We start from the raw sequence: 9235 nt of genomic DNA on the forward strand, positions 1-9235 counted from the left end.
TTTTTACAAATAAATCGAATCTATATAATTTAAATTTATGTTCCAAACTGATAAGACGTTAGACGCAATTAACAACGGCAGTAATAAATGCATGAAATACTAAACTGATTGACTACCTGGGCAAAAATCACTCAGTCTGGAAAAAAACATATAACTCATGCTTAGCTCTCTCCACTTCATTCTTGGTATCATTGTAAAACTTGGGCGAGTTAGTTGTTGTGAAAGTTACTAATAATAATGCATCATTTATTCAACAATTGTAAGTAATGTTTCCATATATTGTATAATAACATCTGTCTTAACTTCAAAAATTTAGAGAAGGGATTAGATTGAACATTACTCCAGTTTATCCAGGGTACTCGGTTGTTTACTGCTTCTATGAGGTAAAAATAGCTTTTCTCTTTTGGCCCTGAAATAGATAGGTAAAGTAAATATGTATATTTTTTCCTTTATTAATAATTTAATAATATAGTTATTACCTCCTGTGGATAGAGATGAGCTGTGAGAGCAGACAGAGGCCGGCGTGGATTATATTTAAAGGCGACGAAGAGATAGAGCGGAGGCCGAGGGGACGTTGCCCCGCCAAGGTCAGCCCCCTCACACTTTCTCGTTCTCTTCTTTCCCCTCTAGCATCCTCCATCCTCCATTGTATCCATCTTCTATCGGTCTTCTGCTCTATTCTAAATAGTATTAATAATACCCCACAAGTACTATTTTAGCTCCTTTGCCGGTCTGTGGTTATGCCAATAGTGTCGTATAATTGGTTCAGGACTCTTTCCCATGTCGTTATTTCGGGTCCCTTTCCCCCTTCGTTGTCTCGAACCTAAATAGACTCGGCAGATTCAGAAGGTTAATTTTTAGTTGGAAGATTACACTGATCTAGATATTTTAAATTAGTCGACTTTCATTAATCCAAATTCTAAGCTAAGGTTTCGTTTTATCGATGTTTTTGGGTAAGATCTTTTATTTATAGAGGTTTAATCAAACAAAAAAAATTTATCTTTAATCAAACAGTTCTATCGAAGATAATTTTTGTACAACCTTCACTCTCTTTAAATCTAATCCTAAACTAGCTAGCCTATGATAAAATTTTTAGTTTCACTTGCTTATTCATGCAATATAAGGTGACGTATTGCAAATGAAAAATTTTTGAATTAGTATTTTCGATGGAATACACGTTTTGAGGTCTTTTGGGATGCCAAATAACGAAGTTAACTAAATGGTCCCAGTGTTTGGATGAACCAGCCTACCTCAACAACGAAATGTCCTACGAAACTGAAATAACATTTTAGGTTGTTCCTGGCATGTTATAACAACTTTGTATGTACTTCGTTCCTCCCAACAACACAAATAAAAATGTTTATAGCAACATAAAAAATATTTTTTTATTTGTAAAATAAATTTTTCCCAAAATTTCTTTTTTTATTTAAAGAATATTTACCATCTCTCATTGTCGTTAATAATAAACAATGGATAATTTTAAAATATGGAAGAATTTAATAATTAACCAAGAGATAAAATAAATGTTTTTTGTGTGGTTTTTATGTCAATACTTAGATTTAATTTTGAGATATTTATATGTCATACATATTTTCATCCTGAATAATAATGGAATAACTGTTTCAAAACATACAAGATAAATATAAATATAAAAGTAATAATATTCATGTAAAAGTAGAAATTGTGTGATACGCGCACCGCACCACATTTTTCTTTACTTAACGTTCTTCCAAAAGGAATGTTTTATGTTTACATTGAGGATGCTGAGCAATTAAACTCAGTTCAAGTTGAGGTTAAAGTAGTTTGATTTAACCCTGTTCCTGGAACTCCAGAAACTTGCCCAGGGAACGCGGTATTTTTAAGTTGTTGAGGTAGGTATTCTGAAAAGCTCTGCGGATTTTTTTTTTTTTTTTCATTCTTACCATCTTTTATAGTATGAAGAATTATCTATTTATCCAAAATAAATAATAGTCCAATATCAACGCTTTAAAATTATTTAGCAACTTAATATCTGAAAAGGATGGTTAACTGTGGACATAAATAACTCTTTGGAAATATCTGGTGAACAGACCAGACATAAACATTGTTTGATTTTCTTCTGTAATTCTTGTATATGAATTGTAATTGTTGTAAATTTCAATAATTTACAAGTTTATCTGAATTAAAAACAATAGGATGTAATTAGCTATAACATCATTAATGATTTGTGAAACAATCCATAGCTATAGTTGTTTGCATTATTAATTAATATATGTTTAATAAGACATCTGAATGTCTCTAGACAACAAATTATTTTTGTTGTATTGGTTCGAAAACGCTGAAAGTATTAATTTGGCTTGTCCCAGAGTGAAATATTTGAGAATTGCTTTCTTGATTGAAGTTAACGGTTTTGGTTTGTTCACCATTTCACGATATGAAATATATTAGGAATTAAAAATATTTGCGCATTTTTATTTCTTTTTAATTCCTACAAATACTTTGTAAGCAAAAACGACTGTGTTAGTTAAGTCTTAGTTATTTATTGTCCTTGTGGTTGCAACATATTTCAATTAACAAATAAATCTTACTTATATCCCATAGAGTTCAATTTAAAATTCAATTTATGTATCAGTCTAGTTAGTAAGGTTTTTGAGATTTTTTTTTAATTAGCGAAATTAGGGGTCGTCGGTTCATTCACGGTACTGAAGTTATTAACAAAAGAAATCACGAAACTGAGTTTTTATAGCTAAGAGGAAAGCTTAATAAATTCGGTATTAATAAACGGGCAGTTAAGTAATTAGGAAAATTCAGCTCACATGGGTACTGATGCTTTTCTAATGTCGGGTTACATAATGGCTTTTATATTACTATCAGCAACTGTAGGTTTATTGTTTAATTGCATTGAAACATAACCTCAAAATATGCCTAAGGACTCATACTCCAGTTTTAGTTAAGTTGTTAATTTAGTTTACCTAAGTGTAAGTTTGTTTCTGAATTAGTTAAGTGGCGTTACAACAGAACTTCACTCTGGTTAAGTAAAACGTTTTATTTGAGTACGGTCAATAAATTAGACCTTTAAATTTGTACGTTTTAGTAGTATTTATTTAAAAAATTAAGGATGCAGATGTGTTTTGAGAAATCAATCGAAAAAAAGGGATGACAATTCTATGAAATTTGTAATGGAATCCTGATCCAAATCTTTTTTTATTATTTTTTTTTTTTTTTATTAGAGTTAGTTACTATTGTAGTCTAGCAAAACAAGGAGCTTAGAATTTCTTTATTCTAGAGTTTCCTTTTCCATTTTTATTATCTTATTAAGAGTTTTGGAGATACCAGATTTATTTAAAATGAAATATCGATTTTTTTATTTGATTATTAATTATAATGGTGAATAAATTTTTAGACGCATTTCTTAATGAATTGGACGCTGCTCTTATCACAATTTCTCCTTTTTTTTCACTAAGCAATTAAGTCCATTTGTTAAGGTCGGAAGAATTACTGTTGGAACTAGTGTATACATGAAGACAGTAGCCTTGAGAGGAGGCTCTATACAATGACAGCGGTCCCAGTCACCGCCTGTTGGCTGATGACTCGCGAGCTACGTGACTCTAACAATGCACTAACCGTGTCGCCTTCTTGTTAAGGGAATTAAAAGGGGAGGGAAATCGTGCTTGTGGTTATTTTCAAAAGATGTTCCGATCAGGTACGGTATATAGAATACCTGCAAATTAACAATAACTTAATATAATAGACCGAAATATATATGTATTAAGTGTTATTTTTACCAGATTTTATAATTTTTTCTCATATCTTTATAAGTAGATTCGGAAATAATTATTATTTAGTATTGCAAGAATCATCTTTTGTTCTTTTACCTTTATCCTGATGATCGAGTGAAGAGTGTTAATAATGCTGTTCTTGCGAGTATTCTGCCTTATATTAAAATATACCTATTTCTACAGATCAAATTTATTTACCACAGTGGTTTCCAACCGGGGTTTTGTATGTCTCTTCCTTGGGTTCCGTGAATTAATTTAAGAATGTGTCATTCTTCGTCAGCTTAAGAAAATTTCTTCAATTTTTTACAGGTTTCATAATAGGTATTATTTTTGTCACAACAGTGGTACCACTTGTTAAATGTAGATTTAAAACCTATCTATTGTTTGTCACTTATCAATCCATAAGAAATTTTGGAGATTTGAACATTCAAAAGTTATCTTACAAGATAACTTTACATTGTGTTGTCACCAGGATTTATTCTAATATTACTTGAAAATATTTAATAATTTCAAATATTTTTTAATCATTTGTACTGAATCATGGGGAATCCATTATTATAAAACAATGATTATTCTTATTACGTACACTCGGTTTTTAAATTTAAAATGATAAAGTTAGTATTTTTCTTTTTATGAAATATTTAATAATAGGAAATACATAAAAATTTTCATAGTTCAACTAAAATGCACGGTTTTAAGGTTCTCTAAGTCTAATAATAGCCTTCACAAAATGGTCGGTGCGTTTGTTGTCAGCCTATCTCAAAAAACATTTGACATGGCTTAAATGTCCGAATTTTGTTTTTAAAAAAACTCCGTCTAAAGTAACTTTGATCTAGTTTATTTAAGATTAATAACCATCTTTTATTTATTTATTCATTTTTTATTTAATGAAAATTAGATACCTAAATATGAACTTTGAAAAGTTTGATAATTAACTAAAGAATGGATATTTTCCCTGGTTTAAAATAGATTCTCAGGAATAGAAGATATTATACACTATTGAAAAACCCGAGATCTTGGAAAAATTAATGTCCAATATTCAGGTTCGTAAAATGTTATACAGTTTTATTTTAGAGTTCATATTTCCACAATGAAAATGGCAATAGCTAGTTTTACCTTATATATGTAAAGTATCTTCTAAGGGAAATTATAACAATCGTACAACTTTTAGTAATTAATTTCTAATTTAAGTCCTAAATTACTTATGTAACCAAGTAGTACTAGTACTAGTAACATAATTAACGTACTTAAGTAAGTACTAAGTAATACTTAATTAATTTCTATTCGAAATAGGATAGTAGGTGAATGTTTTGTCGCTCGCGCACCGTACCGGCTTTGTTTGTGTAAACAAAACGAAAGTAATTATTATTTTTCTATTATAGATTCTTAAAATGTTACCTAGTTATAGAACACCAGGTTTTTTTTTAACAACTGATTCTTTTGTGCTGTTAATTTATACTTATTTATTTATTTGATACCAGATCGGCTTGGTGGGGCCTTACATGGTTAATGTAAAAGGTACAATTTTTTTTTAACAATTGATTATGGGGAGTATAGTCTTACGCAAAAGACATCCCCAACTATATACAATGTTGTTAATAAAACTAAACATTTAAATAAAATAAATAGAATAAAACAATAATTCTTAATAAATGATAAAAATAAAATTAATAACAAAAACAATGACATTTATGAATTTAACAAAATAAATAATTGACTTATAATGGGGAAAAAAGCGAATTGAAGGAAAAGATGAAAAGAAAAAAAGAAATAAATTAAGATAAAATAAAATTTTAGCGTGACAATAACAGAACTAATAAATATAGAATCTAGCCTGAGCTAGTCTTCGGGTTGTGGTTGGGTTTCCCAAGTTATAAGTCTCTACTCCTTTAACTGTAGGTAACTAGGGATGGAAATTTATGAATCTTTTTTTTTTTTTTTATCTAATCCTCCATTGTATCTATTTGTCATTCCCTATGCAATTGGTTGTTTTTAATTTATACATAAAATACCAATTGTGTCATTAAATATATAGAACAAAATTTTTGAACCTCATTTTTCGTTTCAAATTTAATGCCTTAAATTTTTTTTTTTTTGTACTTCAAAGGCACAACTGCTTTCTTTTTTTGTTATTTTTATATCCTCATAATTGCTGTTCAAGAAGTTCATTTTGTTATCGTTTCAAACATACTTTAGCGCATTTTTAATACCTAAAATTAACTATATTAAATTTTATTTAATAATGTAGTACATTGCCTGTAAATCTTTCATACATTAAAAATTAAAATTTTAAACGGTTTAATTCGATAAAGTTGGTTGGTAAGATAAACTGACAGGGTACGCAATATGGATTTTAACAAGGGTATAGTACGTCCAATTCTAAGGCTCCCTTCAAGTCACACATTAACAAGCCGGAAATTAACAATTAGACCTATTGTTTAGATGGATCTTTGCTACGGGCATGGCGGCTCAATGTATTTTGTTTGTTTTTTTCACTTATCTCTGACAAGTCATAAGAACCTTTGTTGGGAATAATTTGTTTTTGCCAACGTTATTTGAAGTTCAAATGTCTTTGCCAAGTATTTTTCTTCTCTAGCATAAATTGTTCGTTCTCCTCTTGTTTCTATTATAATTCTTGTTTATATTGTAAATTATTCTTGCTTTGTTATTACAAAAGATATTAGTTATGATGAGAAATCTTTTTTGTAAGCTGACGTTATTCATTGGTTATTTTTGAGAACTTTGAAGTGAATTTGTATAAATTCAATTTTGATCATGGCTTTAATTTATAGATTTAATTATAACCAAAATGAACTCTCAGTGATTGTATTCATAGTTTTGTTCTACTCTTTAAATTTTGGTGTTTTTTTTTTTTTTGGAAGGGGGGTAAGAAAATAGAAAAAAAAAACTCCAACAATAATTATTATGTACTTGTCGGTGTAGTGATGAAAGTCTGCATACGACTCTTTTTATCTTGTCATCACCAGTATAACTAACTAGCTTATGAAATAGAATATCGTTAAATATTTTTAAAAAATACAAAAATTAAAATCATATATTCGATGATGAAGTATTTGTTGTTTGTCGGATTATAGGTCAATATGGGCAGATCATCGGAGTTGCGGTCAGTGGAGTAATGAACACAAATAAGTGAAACTTATTTCATTTGTGCTGACGTTACGGCCTAAATTTTAGGCCTTCATCTGTGTTGATTGGGTAAATATTCTGCTATGAGCCAAAGTTGGCTCGTAGGAGACTATCCACACTCACTAAATCTTAATGGATGTCTGAAATTTAGGCTGGAACGTCTGCACTAAAAAACTAAAATAAGTTATACTTGTGTTTGACTGTTTCTCCACTGACTGCACTACCGACAATTTCTATATATATACTATATTTTGTGATTCAATTTAATAATTTTTTTTATTAACAAACCAAGCCGATAAGATTAGGAATTTCTTCGACTTCAGGAAATGTATGGTATAATATTTCAAATTATGTAAATCTGAATATATACGAATAATTTAGTATTTATCCATCGAATTATTCTGCATCGCACTCTATAGTATGGTATTCTGGAAAAATATATTTTGTGTAAATTTTTTTTATTTTAAATAAATAATCACTTAAGCTACTCGTTTAAATAATTCATAATAATTAAAAAGGAAGATTGAATTTATCAGATTCTTTTATAAAGTTAAAATCAGTAATATCGAAAAGTTATTTAGTTTGAACCATAATGTCAGCTCATAGGTTGCCAGATTCGGGACTATGATCTCATCCTTGCAGAAGTCCTTCAACCGTTTCTTGACCTCAGAAAGGTGTTCCACTAGACAACATTTATAGCTCGGTTCTATCCCAACTATTCCCATACTAAAATCTCCCTTTTGGATCATATATATCATATATTTATGTATTATATATGTTTGTATATTGTATATTAAAATTTCATGATATATTTTTTAAGATATTGAGGTTCAGTTAAAAATAAGCCACTATATTGTGACGATGTTTAGAGTTTTTATTATTCCCTTATTCATGCACCAAAATTAAAATTCATTAATTACCAAACAATTGTGAGTAATTTGTCCATTTAATATTATTTAGTGAATTTTTATTTGTTTTCTGTGTGTGTTTATTATCCTCATTTTTTTTTATTATAGTGTATATCTATAAGAACTATAAAATCTCTAAACACCGCCACAATATAATTTTTCTTATTGATTAAATCTCAAAATTAAAAAAAAAAAATATCAATATTGGTTTACATTTTATCATATATATTGTTGGTTTACTAGTGAAACACAATTATTAAGTCAAGATTTTCTAGTTTGAGTTATTTGGTTTTTCCTGTCTAAAATGTTTAAAAAAAAAAAATTAATATCTTAAAGATCTGTTATATAAAAAATAAAATTACTATTTCCATAACATTTACAAAAGAATGTTTTTTCATCAAATATTACAAAACTTCAATTTTGATTTAGTTTATTTTATTTGTAAGCCAACGATGTATACATGTATGATATGGCGGAGTATTTAATTGTAGGTTTTCATTGCAAAGTCATTTTTTATTTTTGTGGATTGGAGCAATTCTTCCGTTTCAATTTTTTTTTCTGAATTTAGGTATTGGAAGTTGATTATTATTGCTCCAAGTCACAAATTTATGAAGCAGATTTTATTTTTATTTATTATTAGGCGTAACTTTATATGTAGATCGCCACATATGAGCCAGGTAGAATGAAAAAACTTTTTTTTTTATTGATAATAATGCAAAATTAAATAAATTATTAAGTCGAAAACTCATTCATAGTATGGCTTATTAGAGGTTGTTTATGACATTTAAGGAAGTTCTGACCACTTTTGATGGTCTAAAAAGTGTACTGCGATTTCTCTGTACAGTTTTGAACAGACTATCGTCGATGGAATGTATATAAAATCATATATAACTGAAAAAAAAACCAATTATACGACATGGCAATGTCATGCTAAACGCATTCCAATTGCCTTCATAACTTTGCTTAATGCATTTGAAACTTCATATTGATACCTGGATTAACAAGTTCAGTGGCATTCCAACTATGTTATATGCTAGCATTTCTTTTCATTCTAAATGGCTAATATATAAAATGCTACTCTTAGTATTTTTATTTTTTATAATGCTCATAGATGTTCTAATCTTAAAATTGATTTTCAGATCGCACCATCGGCCAAAAAGCTGTGGGGGGTAGAAGAACCGAAAGACGAACCAAAAAGCATATTGAATTTAAACGAACACCAAATGTGGAGGGATTCGACTTGGAGTACTTCAGGTAAGATATTCTGTTTGTTATTATTAAGTAATTAATTCATGCAGAAAATCCTTGACGGTTTCCTAGTTCCATATGGTTTTATTCAGTATTTATTTAGTTGTTAACGTTGTTATTTAGTTGTTTGTATTGGTATTTTATTATAAATATAATGTTTTTTATTGTTGTTTT

The 9235-nt window shown here is 28.7% G+C and overlaps 1 protein-coding gene across 2 annotated transcripts in view; it reads left to right on the forward strand.

Moving 5' to 3' along the window:
• The window catches only part of LOC106683101 (pumilio homolog 2), a 152829-nt gene extending 143712 nt beyond the window's left edge, over positions 1 to 9117 (forward strand). For both annotated transcript variants that reach the window (XM_024361510.2, XM_067050538.1), the window contains one exon: positions 8953 to 9117. In XM_024361510.2, the coding sequence (XP_024217278.2) occupies positions 8953 to 9102 (150 nt within the window). In that variant the 3' untranslated portion in view covers positions 9103 to 9117. The remainder of the gene's footprint in view (positions 1 to 8952) is intronic.
• Positions 9118 to 9235: the final 118 nt, after the last annotated feature.

This window comes from Halyomorpha halys, unplaced genomic scaffold (genome assembly GCF_000696795.3).
Source record: "Halyomorpha halys isolate HHAL.00 unplaced genomic scaffold, Hhal_1.1 Scaffold466.1, whole genome shotgun sequence".
In the NCBI taxonomy this organism is placed as follows: Eukaryota; Metazoa; Arthropoda; class Insecta; order Hemiptera; family Pentatomidae; genus Halyomorpha; species Halyomorpha halys.